This window comes from Mustelus asterias, chromosome 9 (genome assembly GCF_964213995.1).
Source record: "Mustelus asterias chromosome 9, sMusAst1.hap1.1, whole genome shotgun sequence".
Taxonomy (NCBI): Eukaryota; Metazoa; Chordata; class Chondrichthyes; order Carcharhiniformes; family Triakidae; genus Mustelus; species Mustelus asterias.
The window spans coordinates 22,162,957-22,179,585 of record NC_135809.1 but is presented as its reverse complement, the minus strand read 5'-3'; the positions used below and the strand labels follow the sequence as shown (position 1 = coordinate 22,179,585).

The following is a 16,629-nucleotide window of genomic DNA, read 5'->3' as shown; positions in this document are numbered from 1 at the left end:
TGCAACTTCCCACTCATGCAAGCTGGCACCTGCACTATCGTTAGCACCTGACCAGGCTACGGGCCACTCTTTCCTGATGACTTACCGTATGCCAATCCCACATCTGTACTACCCTTCAAAGCATAGAAGGTGCCAGCATCTCAGCTGGCGGCTGTGCGAGTGAGATCAATTGACAGTATTTCACCAGCAGTCCTGTCTTTTGCACTTCGCCACACTGTCTAAATTGCAGTTCTTGGGTATCTGAAAGGAGAAAGATACAGTGGTAGAGTTGCAATGGGAGGAAGGAAATCAGGGAGTGAACACTTACACCTCCTTCATCTTCTAATTCTGAAGAGATTGTGAGGTGAGGGGAAAGGGGAATGTGAAAAACAAGATTAGGTATGCGCACACTGTCATCTCAGATGGTTTCAGCCTTGTCACTGGCCTTAGACTTAATCATAGCTGTTCCAATGCTAGTGAGTACCATCTGTTTCATCAGGGTGAGGACTTGCAGCCATGCCTGTTGTGCCACCCTGTTTTACAAGAAAGAGGGAAGTGTGTTAGCCAATATGGTGCAATGTGGTTGTAGCTGTCTGTTTTTGCAAGCTCTGAGATATGGGTGTGAAGTTTGTGGTGTATGAGGTGCAGCGGTGCTAAATGTGTGTGTGGATGTGGTGAAACTATTGTTAGCTATGAGTTATGGATGGTGATTTTGATAGATTTGATAGATGAGTGATGTAGATATGGTGCATTGAGCAGTGTGTGTGGCGAGTGGTACAGTTGATGGAATGTGGCATTTGGAGATGAATTCACTGATCTTGAACACTCATGGCACTGCTTTCAGGTCCTCAGGGTTAAACTCCTGACAGTGACTTGCATGGTTTTCTGCTCCCTTTTTTTCTCCAGGCTTGCCTCTTGACCCCATGTGAATAGAAGACCTCTCTCCTGTCCAACGCCAATATCAAAGCCTCCAGAGTTACAGTGAGAGAAACTTGGGGTCTCTCACTCTCTCTGCCATGTTGTGTATTGCTGTGTATTACCCTGGTCATACTGCCCTCAATGATGACTTGATTTAGCCAAAATGCACCTCCAGTTGTAGGGATGTTTTAAGTAGCTGGAACTGGTATTTGTCTCTGAATTTTGTGTTCCCTGCTCAGGCATGCAGCGACTTAGCAGCATGCTTAGCACTGGCTGCATGCTGCAATCATTTAAATGCACAGGCAATATGAAGTTTGCATGCTGCCTGCATTGGAAGTATTGTAGGCGCAGGTTAATTATTCACCAAGGTCCTTGCGCCTGCTATCGGGTGCTATTGAATTTTGCCTCCATGGCTATTTATGTGTTAGTAAAACAGCAGTAGGAAGTTAAAGTGCATTTGTTTTTCCATTTTTAGTATGGATGGTTGTGCTTGTATGACATGCAATTTTAAATTATGCTTGTCGTCTTGTCATTTCAGTCGAAGGTCGATCAGGAAGAAACATTGAAATAATCCTTGCAGTGACTTTGTGTGTGCTTTCTGTCATTCTCCTTGTGATAGCAGCCTATGCGATTGCAAGGTAGGGAGGACAAATGTTGTAAACGCTATTTTTTAATTGTAAATTCAATTCACTCCGCAGCTATCCTGGCAATTGAATTGTATAGTTAATTAAAATACTGTTATCTATTTAACATGTAATATTTGAATGGGACACAGAACTCTCCATTTCTTGTTTTCCCTAGTTTCTCAATCAGCATATGTGCAATGCAGCATCAAACTAAGCAAGGAGCTTGAAAATACTTGGGAGCGATCTTACCAAAAAATTCTAAGTGCCGAATGAGTGTGAAAATGGGAGAGTTTCAGATCCATTTTTTTCGGCGAGGCCACGAATAAAATCTTATACCACTTAGTGCTAAAAATGATGCACGATCTATTTCCTGCCAGTAGGGGGAGGGAGTGGGGCCTAAGCTCACCAGAAAGCCGGCTGCTCACAATAGAGGACCTAATCGTGCATGTACAGATCTCTCTGTTCTCTGCAACAGAACAGAGAGATCGGTCAGTCACATTCCTCCCCCCGGATATCGCCCACCTCCCCTATCCCACGATTGCTGGCATCCCCAGCCAATCGTGCCCCCACACCCCTGAATATCACCCCCCACCCATTCCCCAGTCAATCCCCCCCCCCCCCCCCCCATCCCCCGCCATCCCAGCTCGGCCTGGTCAATCGCCACCCTAGCTGAACATCATTGCAGAGTGTGCAGTCCCCTCACCCGCCTCCCCTTATGCCCCGCCACCTCAGGCACGGCACCCTTGGCACTGCCAAGTGCCTGGTGGGCAGTGCCAGGCAGGCAGTGCAAGGGTCCCCAAGGGGCATTGCCTCCCCTTGCTACTGACCTTCCAGAGGGGCCTTAATGGCCTTTGGTCCTATTGGTGAGGCCATCACATCATGTCCCCGCTGATGGGGACCAAACATGATCTTCGCTGCTGAGGACTTTCACTGGTGAGGCCGCTAAGGCAAGTAAACCTGAACAATAGCGTCCTGGACTCATTAATAATATTTAAATCAGCATTAACGTTGATTTAAATATTGAAATCAGCCTCGCATCCTTCCCGGCACGAGGCTGATTATGCCGGAAATCCGGGACCCGTAAGACCGTGAAAACAAGGTTCTTGATAATTTTGCATTGTTTTGCCAGAGTTCAAATCGGGTCCAGTGTGAAAATCCCTTACAGTTTATTTTCTATCACCCTGCAGCCAATGGAATGGTTTAATATTTCTAGTAATCTCTTGTGCTGTGTATACTGGGTTATGTTGGTACCTGTGATCCTCATACAGAATAAGACAGAAGCAGAAGGAAGGGGGCACATACTCTCCAAGGGATGCGGAAATTATTGACACTAAATTCAAGCTGGACCAGATGATTGCAGTGACAGACCTGGAACTAAAGGAAGAGAAGCTGACACGGTAAGCTTCCAATATCCTAGCAACCAAAGAGTCATGACCCTATGCTGACCTGTACTTGTTTGGAAGTGTTTGCAGTGCTGTTATTTACTGAGGTCACTCAACTCCTTTTTAAAAGGCCAAACTCCATCTTTTGGACACTTCACACATACGTACATAAAAGCAGTCAATCTTCCTTGGGCTTCCATCTTTCATGAAAGAAAACGCAGCAACTTGTTGTTTCTACTTTAAGATGATGTCACCATTTTTTCAATTGATTTAAAGAAAGATTAAGCAGCTATTTTAAAGATACATTATTTTAACATGATAAATTGTAATTATATTTTGATCGTGATTTGGCACAATTGGTTCAACAAAATAAATCAGAAGTCCAGTGTACAGGGATAAGAGAACTGATTGTGGAGTGTGCGTGCTTTAAAGAGTGAATATTAGCATGCAACTACTTAATCAGCTCACTGTCTGTACCTGATGTAACATTATATTCAGATTCTGCCTTAATTGTAATATTTTTAAATGCTCATCCTTCCAAAAGTACACTAAATATTGCAAATTTTAAGGAGCTATTCATTCAAGTAAATACTTCATTCTGTAACAACATTTTATTATACATCATGCAGTTTGAAGAGCTTAAGCAAATATTCAAGTAATGCTTACCCCTGATTGCAGTGAATAAAAATATGTCAAAGTAATGATCAATTAAAAATGTAATAATGAGGGAATTGTGTTTGAAAACATTTAGAAAGTTTCCAGAATGTAGGGGAGGGTGAAGTAATATAATTTGTCTTTGCATAGCTTTGGGTGGCACGGAGGCACAGTGGTTAACACTGCTGCCTCGCAGCGCCAGGGATCCGGATTCGATTCCCGTCTTGGGTCACTGTGCGGAGTCTGCACGTTCTCCCCGTGTCTGTGTGGGTTTCCTGCGGGTGCTCCGGTTTCCTCCCACAGTCCAAAGATGAGCGGGTTAGTTGGATTGGCAATGCTAAATTGCCCTTAGTGCCAGGGGACTAGCTCGAGTAAAATACATGGGGTTATGGGGATAGGGCCTGGGTGGGATTGTGGTCTGTGCAGACCCGATGTGCCGAATAGCCTCCTCCTGCACTGTAGGATTCTATGATTCTATAAGTAAAACATTGAGACTCCCCTTTCTTTGGAAAGCCAAATAGCAGGTTAGGATAGAAAGCTGTACAGGAGCATGTTCGCTGTTTCCCCACTTCCTTGCGTCTTGCCCATTATTCGGTGCCCAGGCTGCTGTGTGTGTGAAGTATATGCAATTCAGTGAATGCCATCCAGTGTGCTTCTTGTAACTCGTGTCCTTTAGTTGTTTGGCTGAAAGTGCTGTCCAGCAGATCCAATGTTCTCCTGATAGTAGCTGCGGGCCCCAATTTTGTTTTTGTTCACGTCTGTGCCTAGGCAAACACTGAAAAAGCATGAAAAGACTGATGAGGGAGGAAGACTGGTAATTATAATTTTAATTTTTTTTTTCAGGAAGTTTGGTGGCACTTGAAAGTCTGCCATTGTTAAATTCTGTTCCCATTTTGGTGAAACTTCCCAACGTAATCTGGGAAACCACCTGCATTTAAGTGACCCAGAAACTAGAAAGGCCGCTTCAGTCAAGGGTTCATTTCCACGGTGGATAAAATTCCAGTGGCTCCCCAATGCTACCCATTCCCCCAGCAAATAAAAATGATGGTGAGGAGGAAAACTATCTCTGAGTGTAGATATAAATAAAGCACGTGCACAGTTTCCCTCAGCACTTCTGCATTTACAGGATCTAAAATCAAACATAAAGTGCCCACATCTGCAGGTGGCATTCATAATCCCACACAGTGATTAAAATGTGTACTGTGACAGTTTTATTCCCTGTATTCAATTTCTTTGCATTGAATATGCATATGAAATGTATATCGGTTTGATCCAATGGAACATGCACTTTATCTGCGCTGTTCAGTTCAGGATAGTGTGTGAAGCAGAAGAACTAAAATAAATGAGTCAATTAGATGTTATTTTTCTCTTTATTTGACACATAGACCACTTCCCAGTACTTTCATGCCTACTATCAACAACTTTGGATAGTTTAAAAGACACATTTCTGTTTTCTTTCTGAGTTGAGTATTTGTATCTACATTGGTCTGCTAAATCTCTAATTTGCATTTGCATCTATTATCCCTCTGTGAGTGACCATGTTTTAAAGCATGAATTACTTGATAATATCTGATGTGACAATGTGCATCCACCTGTCTTGATTCTCAGATTAAAGAATTGCATGTATTGTGCAAGAATGTAGCTGCTTACCCATAACAGTGCTTGTGTGTTACTAGCGCATGCTCTGACAATAAAGACAGACATGTTAAAGCATGTTGCACATTGACTTTCAATATCAACATTTAGTTATTTACAAACTAACATTCTGCTGACTCCTTTCTTCCAGTTATTCCTCGTTATTCTTTAGACGCAAGGAAATTTATGTCATCCAGTAAGTCAAGTACTCAATCTGTGGAAGTGTTGCTATCCTGACATATTATTGCGTAATTTCACGCAAAAGTATATTAAGCTGCTGTAACAGGAACTGTGGAATTAGCAAAATCCACCCCCGAATTTCAGCATTTCAGGAACCTGATTACCAAATGACCTCCAAATCAGCTTAGTGGCTGTGGTTTCAGAATAAAGGGGCAATGAGAAAGGTAATGATGTAGGGTGTAAACTGCTACTGGCCATTTTGTACTGCCCCATCCCCCACCACCAGCACATTCTCTATTTTCCACCCTTACCTCAGTTGAAATCCTCCTCCAGACCTTTGCTAACTCCAGACATGACTGTTCCAATGTTCTGCTAGTCAGCCTCCCATTTTCTATCCTCCACAAGCTTGAGGTCATCCAAAACTCTGCTGCCCATGTTTTTCTTTCTGTCAAGTTCCATTCACCCATCAGCCCTGTGCTCACTGAGCTACACTCAAGCAATGACTGAAATTTAAAAATCTCGTGATTATTTTCAATTCCCTCCTTGGCCTCACTCCTCCCCATCTCTGCAATCGCCTCCAGCCCATCAATCCATCGAGATATCTGTACTCTTCCAATTCTGTCTTCTTGAGCATCCCTGATTTCAACCGCTCCACTATTGGTGCCTTGCCTGTACAGTCTGGGACCTCAGCTCTGAAATTCCCTCACTAAACCTCTCTGCCTCTCCACCTCTGTTTTCTACTTTAAGATGCACCTTAAAACCCCTCATTAGCCAAGCTTTTGGTCATCTCCCCCTAGTATCTTCTTATGAAGCTCAGTGTTACATTTTGTTCAATAAATCTCCTGTGGAGCGCCTTGGGGTATTTTACTACATCAGAGGCACGATATCCATATTGTTGTTGGATTGAAAGGAAATTTGGGAAATTCAGTATAGTAGCTTCCTTCAAGCTCATCGTGTATCTTGTTCTCCTTCTCATTTGTTGATACACAAGCATACACACACAACCACAAAAAATATTATGTAGAGTGGTTTTCATTTCAAACACCAAAGCTGTCCTTTAGAGCAGTAATCAACAAATGGGTGGCATGGTGGCACAGTGTTTAACATTGCTGCTTCACAGCGTCAAGGACCCAGGTTCGATCCCTGCCTTGGGTCACCTGTCTGTGTGGAGTTTGCATGTTCTCCCCAAGTCTGCTTGGGTTTCCTCACAGAGTCTGAAAGACGTGCTGGTTAGGTGCATTGGCCATGCCAAATTCTCCCTCAGTGTACCCGAACAGGCGCTGGAGTGTAGCGACTAGGGGATTTTCACAGTAACTTCATTGCAGTGTTAATGTAAGCCTACCTGTGACAATAATAATAAACTTTAAAATGTTTGACATCTATTACTCAGACTATCAGCTTTGCCTGTTAGCCAGGACAAGATAGGGACCTGCATCACTGTAACAAATCCTTGGCCTTTTTCTTTAATATTGTCTTAGGTTCAGAGTCACCAATCATTCCTTTAATCAGACCTTGCCCATCATTCAGAGTGCACCTTTACAGCCTAGTAACTAGTTTTAATGACAGCAAAACCTGTGGCTGTAACACAAAACCTTTGGTGCATATACAAAATACTGTGGAGGCGATTTTGAGCTGGCACTCTCCATCTACAGGAATGCTGGCACGTGTTCAAAATCCAGACAGCGCGATTCGCGCTGCCAAGTTTCGACCTTACCGGCCCCTCGCCGGTGAGTGGCATGAAACATACTGCTGGACCCCAAGAAGCTCAGTTTAATACATTGCTATGACATTGGCGAACACATTCTTCAGGACTTCCCCCTCACCGGTTATTCAGCGGGCTCCGGTGTGGCCATTTAACAACGAGATCTACATAAGCATGAATCTGGTACCTTTACCTCTGAGGGAGAATTCGGAGGTGAGCACTCATGTAGCCAGCACTCTCCATGGTGTACACTACTCAAAGGGCATTGGAGAGGACTCGGGGGATACAGATAAGCTCAACTTGGAGCCGGAGGTGGGGGTCCCAGAATCACCATTTTGGGGAGATGGGTCGGGAGAGGTCACTTGCAGGCCTTACCTTCCCTTCCCTTTAAAGATTTTGCGAAGGCTGGTGTATAGGCTTGCTTTCAGGCACCATGGTTGTTTGACTTCTCACAAAGGTACAGAAATTTGTTCAGATAAATGAATTTATGGCTGCTACGTTTCTCTTTGGACAGCCAATTAACACTTCAAACCAGGAACATGACCCTTCTTTCTATGTCTGTTAGTGAGTATTAAGTCAAAAGTGCTGCAATTTAATTTTATCAGGAGTATTATCAATTGATGAAATTTTAATCAAGCAATACCAGTAATTTACAGTAATTCTCACCAATTGTTCCAAGTAGCAGAATAGCTACACGCACTCGGATAGATACTGATTCTCCTCTTGAGGAGGTAACACAGGACCATGTATGTTACAGCTCTTAGTTGAGGAAGAGCAGGAGATTGTGTCCAAGGATCAGCAGAAACTCGGCATTCATCCATATGGATGCCAGGAGTAACTTTTTCTGTACTTTGGGAAATTGAACATTGCTGTAAAATTAGGCAACCATTGTAATACTCCTGTTGCTGTCCAGTGCGAGAGAATATGAAAGTCCTGGCCTTTCTCAGCAATGCTCAGCTAAATATTTGGTGCCTTTGAATGCAGAAAATTGTCTGCATCTCTATTAATCCTGAAACAAAACGTTGAGGGAAAAGGTGACTTTGAGTGCAATAGGCAGATTGTTACTATAGTGGGGGTTGATGGTCTGCTTGTAGCAGATGTATCAGGTAAGAACAATGGACATATTTAGAAAAAGCTGGAGAGGGAAAATAGGGAGGTGGAATAGCTGTACTTACTCAGGATAACATAATGGCAGTAGGAAAATGGGACGTAGCTATCAGAAAGTCAGAAAGTGAATCCAAATGGATTGAGATAAAAGATAATAAAGATTCCATCACACTAATAAATGTAGTCTACAGTCCAGCGAATAGTGGAAGGGAGGTGGGAGAAATGTGAAGACAAATTTGGGATTGTGTAAAAGAGCATAAGGTAATAATCATGGAGGATTTCAACCACCCTGTTATTAACTGAACAGGCGAGGTAAGTAAAGGGGAGAAGTGAATAAAATTCCTCAATGGGTACAAAACTCCTTTCTTCAATGCTAGCATCACCCCCCGCCCCTCTCCCCACGAACATCGCCACATTGGACCCCTTCCCACCCACAAACAGTCAATGCCAGCATTCCCGCCCACCCCACCTTCCCCCTCAAAACATCGCCTTTATGGGCGTGAACCTGAGAGGGGTGACGAAAATCAGAAATCACGATCTCACAATTTCCGGGTTTCGCTGAATCTTGAGCCTCCGCCGCCATTCCCGTGGACAGCGAGTGTGGGTTCAAGATTGCCCCCAATAATTTTCCAAAACTTAGGAAGGATAAAGTATTTCTGCCGCCTGTGCTCAGCATTGTAATAGATTAAATATGATATAACTTAAATAATGATTGCGGTTTCATGAAATGTAACATGTTTTGGAAGAAGAGATATTCTAGCTCCTGTTTGCAGGGTCTATGTTTGTTATTCAGTTTTGAATGCATGATGTTGTTACATGTAATGACAAAAATAATACTAAATGGACATTGTAGCGTTCATAATATTCAATCCTTGTGCTTTTTCGTCATGTCACAGCCAGATGATGCTAGCACAAAGAAGGCCACAGAATGATGTGCCTTCATTATTGCATTGTAGAATTTGCTATTACTGCTAACAAATTAATATATTTGGTGGTTTGCAATTCCTTGGCAACACTTGCAGCGTGCAAGTTATGGAAAACTGACATATGTTTATGGCCATAACAAATTTAATAAAAAAAAGTCTGTCCAGCTGTGAGATTCAGCTATAAAATTGCTTGGAGTAAAATCAATACTCTAAATGTGAAAGACATATTTAGAAAAAATATGTCATAAAAGTATGAACATCTGTGAAAATGGACAGTTTAGAATTTAAAGGATAGACCCATAGTAAAATTTTTAAAAATTAAAAAGGGAATAAAGCTCAACAGTAATAAACAGTTAATGATTCCAGTCAAGAAAGTCCATTCAGAAATTCAATTTTTTAAACAGCATAGAGAGCATTCAAGACATAAAAGTAAATTTAATGGACCTGAAATTCCTGGGTCAGTAATTCTGACACAGTAAGTGGCCTCACAACACCAGGTTAAAGTCTAACAGGTTTATTTGGTAGCACGAGCTTTCGGAGCATTGCCCCTTCATCAGGTGATGAAGGGGCAACGCTCCGAAAGCTCGTGCTACCAAATAAAGCTGTTGGACTTTAACCTGGTGTTGTGAGACTACTTACTGTGCCTATCCCAGTTCAACGCCGGCAACTCCACATTGTAATTCTGACAGCATTGACCATGCTGGAGTCTTTTAGGTTCAGTGGGAGAACATGTCATTTGAATAGAGGAGGTGGGGGTAGGTACCACTTAAAGTGTATTTCTTTTACACAGTTGCTCATGCTTGCTAGAAACTCAGTGAATGAGTGAGGCATCCACTCACTCACTCCGACAATATATTGTTGACCCACTGAGCAAGGGAAGAAAGTTGGAGTACGCACAGCTAAGGTGATCTTCTGGATTTGTTTTTAAAATTAGAAAGTTTTCAGGGGCTCAGGCTTTTTGCTTGATCTGGACCTCACCAATAGAGCCCACACAAAATGCCAGCATGGCATCCTGGCACTGCTTGCCAGGCAGCCTGGCACCCTGGCACTGCCCACAAGAACACTGGCACTGGTGACCACGGGGTCTAAGGGGAGGCGTGGGGCCTACAGGCAGGGACAGGCCTGAAGTGGAGGGAGTGTGGCTTGAAGGGGAGGTTGCAAGTGGGGAGCTGCATACTCTGCAATTGGAGATCACCGGGGCGGCGATCGACTGGGGGAGGGTGGTCAACGAGGGCGACAATTGGCCGGGGGGCGGGGGGTGGACAGGGGTGGCGATCAGCTCGGGGGTAGTGAACTAGGGCTGTGATCGGCCAGCGGGGGCTGAACAGGGGCAGCGATCAGCAGCAGAAGTGAATTGGGGCAGCCGGGAGGGGAGCATGATCAGGGGGGTAAGAGTGGTGATGTCTGGGGGAGTGACAAGCTACCAATGCATTGTGCATAGTGCATTAGGAGATCAGGCGCATGCGCTATGGCACCCTCTAGCAGTCATCAGCCAGCTTCCCACCATGAATAGACTTGGACCACTCCCCGTACTGGCAAGAATCACATTTTGCCTTATTTTTTTCTCTAAAGTGGCATAAGATAGCAGGCAGGATTTTACGGCCTCGCACATCCCAATACCCTAAAATCCCGCCCGAGGTCAATGGACCTTTCCATGGTCCGCCCCTTGCCCGCTCCAATGGCAGGTGGGGCGGTAAAATTTCAGCAGGTCTGACAGCATCTGTGGAGAGAGAATAGAGCCAACATTTAGAGTCAGGATGAACCTTCATCAGAGCACAGTTATCTTAGCCTGACTTGACTTATAGTGCAACACAATGAAAGGGCGGTACGGTAGCACAGTGGTTAGCACTGCTGCTTCACAGCTCCAGGGACCTGGGTTCGATTCCCGGCTTGGGTCACTGTCTGTGTGGAGTTTGCACATTCTCCTCGTGTCTGCGTGGGTTTCCTCCGGGTGCTCCGGTTTCCTCCCACACTCCAAAGATGTGCGGGTTAGATTGATTGGCCATGCTAAAAATTGCCCCTTAGTGTCCTGGGATGCGTAGATTAGAGGGATTAGCGGGTAAAATATGTAGGGATATGGGGGTAGGGCGTGGGTGGGATTGTGGTCAGTGCAGACTCGATGGGCCGAATGGCTTCTTTCTGTACTGTAGGGTTTCTACGATTTCTATGAAATAGCTGTCATTAAAATACCTCTGAAGGTAAATGAATATTAAACACCAATAATCTTGTCAAATTCAACTTCTTATTTTTAATAATGCAGTTTTATATGTATGCACTTTATAATGTTATTTAAATCTCATCATACTGTGTTCAGGCCTTAATAATTTGCGTTTAAATCATGTATATTGATTTAGTTTAATGAGTGGATGTGATGTGTTCTCAGTTTTCACAAAGTATAATATTTGTTGCAAATTCCATTGTTATAAGCTGCTTTTTGTATATTGTGACTACTATAAAGCAAATGCAAAGTGTTTCTAGAAAATACAAAATTGTGAAAAATCTCTGCATTGCAGGTTACTCAGTTATAGGAAATCTCTCAAGTAAGTAGTTGCAAATTTCTCTGTGGTTTTTGTTCATTGTTTGGTAAAATCTGACATGATTTCCTTTCTATTTTCTGTCAGATTAAAAGGCAAACAGTATAAATCATAAAAGCATGACCAATTGCATGGTAACTGGAGAAGGACTTTTTGTCTCCCTCTGGAGTGGACCGTACATATCTGTGTTTCAGCTTTGGAAGCAATCTGGGCTTACTTAAATTCCTTAGAGTGCAGGAAAGATGTCATTATTAGAATGACGGTTCTTTGAATGCATTCTTACTTTTTATTGCAAATTCCAAGAAAGAGCTTCACGTTGCACAAAAATCCTCAAAGGTTGTTGTATCCACGTACTGTATATTAACCGTCCCTTCAAACACATCACCCACTTTACCTTATCAAACATAGTTGTGCCTAATTCTCAAGATGTGCGGGGACTTAACTGTAGATAATCTTTGAGTACACTTCATCATCAGCAGAACGGCCTATACATAAAAGGCAAACTTTGAACAAAACTTCTATGAATTTGTAATTATTAAAATTCAATCTGACCCACAGGCCCATTAACAAGAAGTCATTCCTTCAGCACGTAGAAGACCTGTGTATTAACAACAACCTGAAGTTTCAAGAAGAATTTTCGGTATGTCTCCAACAGTTGTCACAACACACCAAGAATTTAGCAGCTTCACATGTCACAATTCATGTCTAGTTTAGTGCATGTGAGACCAGTGAGAACCCTGCCCTTGATAATCAATACCCAATTACCAGGTTTAATGTTTATTTAGTAATGTTACACTGGTTTAGGTTCTTCACTATATGTGGCAACCTGATCGGAATCATTTACCAACCATGTCAGTGCAGGTTGATCCTCTGCAGACCACCCCACATTGACATTTTTCTTGATGGGATGCCACTGTGAGCCATCATTAGACAGATTTGAATAAAAGCACAAAGAACTCAGTTGAATTAATGTTCTGTCCTTCTGGGCAGGATCAAGGTCATTTTAACACATTGGGATACCCATTCACAGCAACCTGAGTTTGAAATTTAGCCTGAAGTTGTACTTGAAATTCGATTTCTGGTGCGCAATGACCCTGACTATCCTGCCATTCTACTTGGAAGCAGGTAGTGTGGAGCTTGGAAAGCAGCAAAAAAATGAATAGAAAGAGTAAAATGAAAGAAATATATCTGATTTAAATATGTCATAGTTAGTTACTGTTTTATATAATTCATGAAGATTAACAGGTAAATACTAGGCCATTGCTTTACTGTTATGGTTTTATGGTTATATTTCATATCTCTGTGGTAATTTCATGGCCAACCACAGTGGAGCTCACAGCAAGACATTATCATTGGTGTACCATTGGTGAATGCTCAGACTACTCCAGTAGACTGCAGAAAGCTTTCTTATCCAACTATAACAAAATGGGGTATCAGATGGAGAGAATTTTGAGATAAGACTTCACAGATGATAATCCATCCGTTGCTATGCAGATCAACGTGCACATTGGCGGAGTGCCTAGTAGTAGAGGCGTGACTGAAATATAGTGGAAGAGAATGCTACTTCTGAAGACAGTGCAACATTCAGGCGTCCCATCCTGTCACTCAAATGCCATTAGATATCCAGACAGGGGCCAACCAACTACCACAGTATCAGATATAATGCAACAGTTGGTTGCAGTTGAATCATTGCCAAGCACAAGAGGGCACAAGACTACTTTCATCTCAATTACTCTTTCCACTAAGCAAGCACCTAGAAGCAGCTTAAGTTTGGTGTTAAAAAAAATGTATATCATATATTATCAACACAAGAAAGCACCACAGTAGATAACATTGATGGCACATATGTTCCTTGTGGGGAAACAAATGGGCTCCCCAAGCAGCCATATCTTTTGTTCATTCTTCCTGGCTTTCTCTGTCATTGGATGTGACTCTGTCTCTTTGTCAAACTTCATGTCTAAAATCCTGCCAAGTGGGAAAAATAATGTGTTGTCTTTTGCCGCTGCTTGCGTTCCACAGAGAGGGTTGGATTTTATGTTCCCGGTGTGGATTCCGCCCACAGGTTAGAGAGCCAGTAGGAAAGCCATGTTGCTTCCACAGGGGAGGCCTGACCAGAAAGTGTCTATCAGGTACTTAACTGGCAGGGACTGGGCTTTGCCTGGGATTTAGGATCTTGGCCGTTGAAAATCCACCTGCCAAGAGCCAGTCAGAGGCCATCAGGAGCTGTGGCCACTGCCGGTGGTATTCCAGTGACATCACCTGGGATTTTTATTAGATCCCTGGACTCAGGTGAGTGAGGAAGAACTGTGAGTAAATGGGACAGGGTGCTGTGGTTAGGGTGAGGGGGCAGGGGGCTCCGAGGAACAGGCAGGGGGAGATTTCAGTGGCTTCCCCTTTCTAGTGCCAGGTCTCTCGATTGGGCATTGGGTGCCTGACAGCCAAGGACCCTGCCTCAAGTAGGCCACTGACAAGCCTAATAGAGTTTGCTGGACAGCCTTCAGGAAGCACAGAAAAGCTGTTGGATTCCTATTTAGTCCCTGAGACCCACCACCAAATTCTGGTGGAGCTATCAATTTCCTCATTAATGAGCCCATTTAGCATCCTAATACTGGCAGGCAGGATTCCTACTTCAGGCACATCCCACTGTGTGAGAGACGGAGGTGCGGCCTCTCCCACAATTAAGTGGGTCGCGCTGCCATGTTTTCCACTGTCATGGACTGGATGGAACTCTGCCCAGAGATTTAAGAATAAGACAGCTCTTGTGAATAATTTAGTTGAGTCATTTTGAAATGGAAGGCATTTATATTCCAGCCCCTTCCATTGTATTCTAGTTGTGCCTCTGTTACTGAGCTCCTTCAGTTGGCTGGCTATCAATCTATTCCTCCTGGGAAAGAAGTGGCCTTGTGCCTTCTTGTGCTGGGCTGTGACCTAACCTCACAACTGCCTGCACTGCACCTGATGCTGTGATGACGATTAGCCCTGTCTGCTTTTTAACACATCGTGCAGCATTAGAGTGAATGAATGGGTAGGCTGGGTGTTCCACAGTCTTCAGAAATAGCATCAACATCCATTGTGTTCCAGTCATCTATTTATTCCAGTCATTATTTATTCCAGTCATCTGTTTATTCTAGTCATGCCTCTGCTACTGGGTACCTGTTAATTAGTTTTGTATGATTCTTTCTGCCATACAGGACACGCACACACCTAATTATTAATGTAGTTCAAAGTGATGGTTTTAAATGATTAATTATTCTAGCTTGGTGTGTATTCATTTTTCTTTTGGGAAATAAATTGCTAACGTCCAAAAGAAGCACATCTCTTGTATTCCACAGTCAGTGAACACCACGGGATAGGGGAGGTGATGGCCTAATGGTATTATCGCTAGGCTATTAATCCAGAACCTCAGCTAATGTTCTGGAGACCGGGGTTCAAATCCCATAACAACAGATGGTGGGAATTGAACTCAATAAAAAAAAATCTGGAATTAAGAATCTACTGATGACCATGAAACCACTGTTGATTGTCGGCAAAACTTACCTGGTTCACTAATGTCCTTTAGGGAAGGAAATCTGCCAAACTTACCGGGCCTGGCCTACATGTGGCTCCAGAGCCACAGCAATGTGGTTGACTCTCAACTGCCCCTCCAAGGACAACTAGGGATGGGCAATAAATGCTGGCCAGCCAGCGACACCCATGTCCCACAAATGAATAAAAAAATATATTAATGGTATTTTTTTTACTTCATTCAAAACTTGAGCTGCACTGACAAGGCCAGCATTTGTTGCCTAGCGTATCTACCCTTTAGAAGGTGATGGTGAGCCACCTTCCTAAACTGCTGTGGTCCACATAGTGCAACATGTGTTGCTGGAGGAATGGTGTTTCAGAATTTTTACCCAGCAACTGTGAACGAATAGTTCCAAGTCAGAGATGTACATGGTTTGGACGGGACCTTGCAGGTTGTAGTGTTCCCGTGAATCTCCTCCCCTTTCCTTCCAGGTGGTAGAGGTCACTGGTTTGAAAGGTGCTGTTGAAGGAGCCTTGGTAAGTTGCTGCAGTGCACCTTGTAGATGGTACACACATTGTTGCCTCTGTGCACTGGTGGTGGAGGCATTGAATGCTTGAGGTGGTAGATGGGATGTTGAACAAGTAAGCTGCTTTGTTCTGAATGGAGTTCAGCTTCCTGAGTGTTGTTGGAGCTCAAATAAACACGTGTAGAATATTCCATCCCATTCCTAACATGTGCCATGCAGATGGTGGACATGCTTTGTACAGACAGGAGATGAGATATTTGCCACATACCTCCTAGCCTCTGACCTGCTCTTGAAGTCACAGTATTTTTATGGCTTGTCCATTTAAGTTTCTTGTCAATGACAATTCCCAGGATGTTTATGGTGGGGGAATACAGTAATACTGTTAAACATCCAGGAGGAGATGATTATATTCTCTGTAATGGTCATCGTAAGGCACTTGTGTGACCTGAATGTTAATTGTCACTTATCAGCTCGAGCCTGAAAGTTCTCCAGGTCTTGCAGCATGCAGTGACAGACTGCTTCAGTAATTGAGTTGAACATTTTGCATCATCAGCAAACATTCCTACCTTATGATGGGGGGAAGATTTGATGAAGCAGCTGAAGATGGTTGGATCAAGGAACTCCTGCTACCATATTCTGGGGCTGATGATTGGCCTCCACCAATGACAACCATCTTCCTTTATGCTAGATATTACTCTAACCATTGGATTCCCATTGACTTTAGTTTTGCTAAGGATTTTTGAAGCCACACTTGGTGAAATGCTGCCTTGATGTCAATGGCAGTCACTCTCACCTCACCTCTGGAATTCAGCTATTTTGTCCATGTTTGAACCAAGTCTGTAATGGGGTCTGAAACCAAGAGTCCCTGGCAGACCCCAAACTGAACAGCAGTGAGCAGGTTATCACTGAGTAAGTGGTGCTTTTAATAACACCATCAGTAAAATCTTCCATCACT

General features: G+C 43.4%; 1 protein-coding gene across 1 annotated transcript in view; it reads left to right on the top strand.

Annotated features, from left to right (window-relative positions):
- The window catches only part of ptprq (protein tyrosine phosphatase receptor type Q), a 177,797-nt gene that overhangs the window by 142,218 nt on the left and 18,950 nt on the right, over positions 1 to 16,629 (top strand). The window contains exons 47-50 of the mRNA XM_078221104.1: positions 1,436 to 1,535; positions 2,792 to 2,920; positions 11,623 to 11,649; positions 12,202 to 12,283. Of these exons, the coding sequence (XP_078077230.1) occupies positions 1,436 to 1,535; positions 2,792 to 2,920; positions 11,623 to 11,649; positions 12,202 to 12,283 (338 nt within the window). The remainder of the gene's footprint in view (positions 1 to 1,435; positions 1,536 to 2,791; positions 2,921 to 11,622; positions 11,650 to 12,201; positions 12,284 to 16,629) is intronic.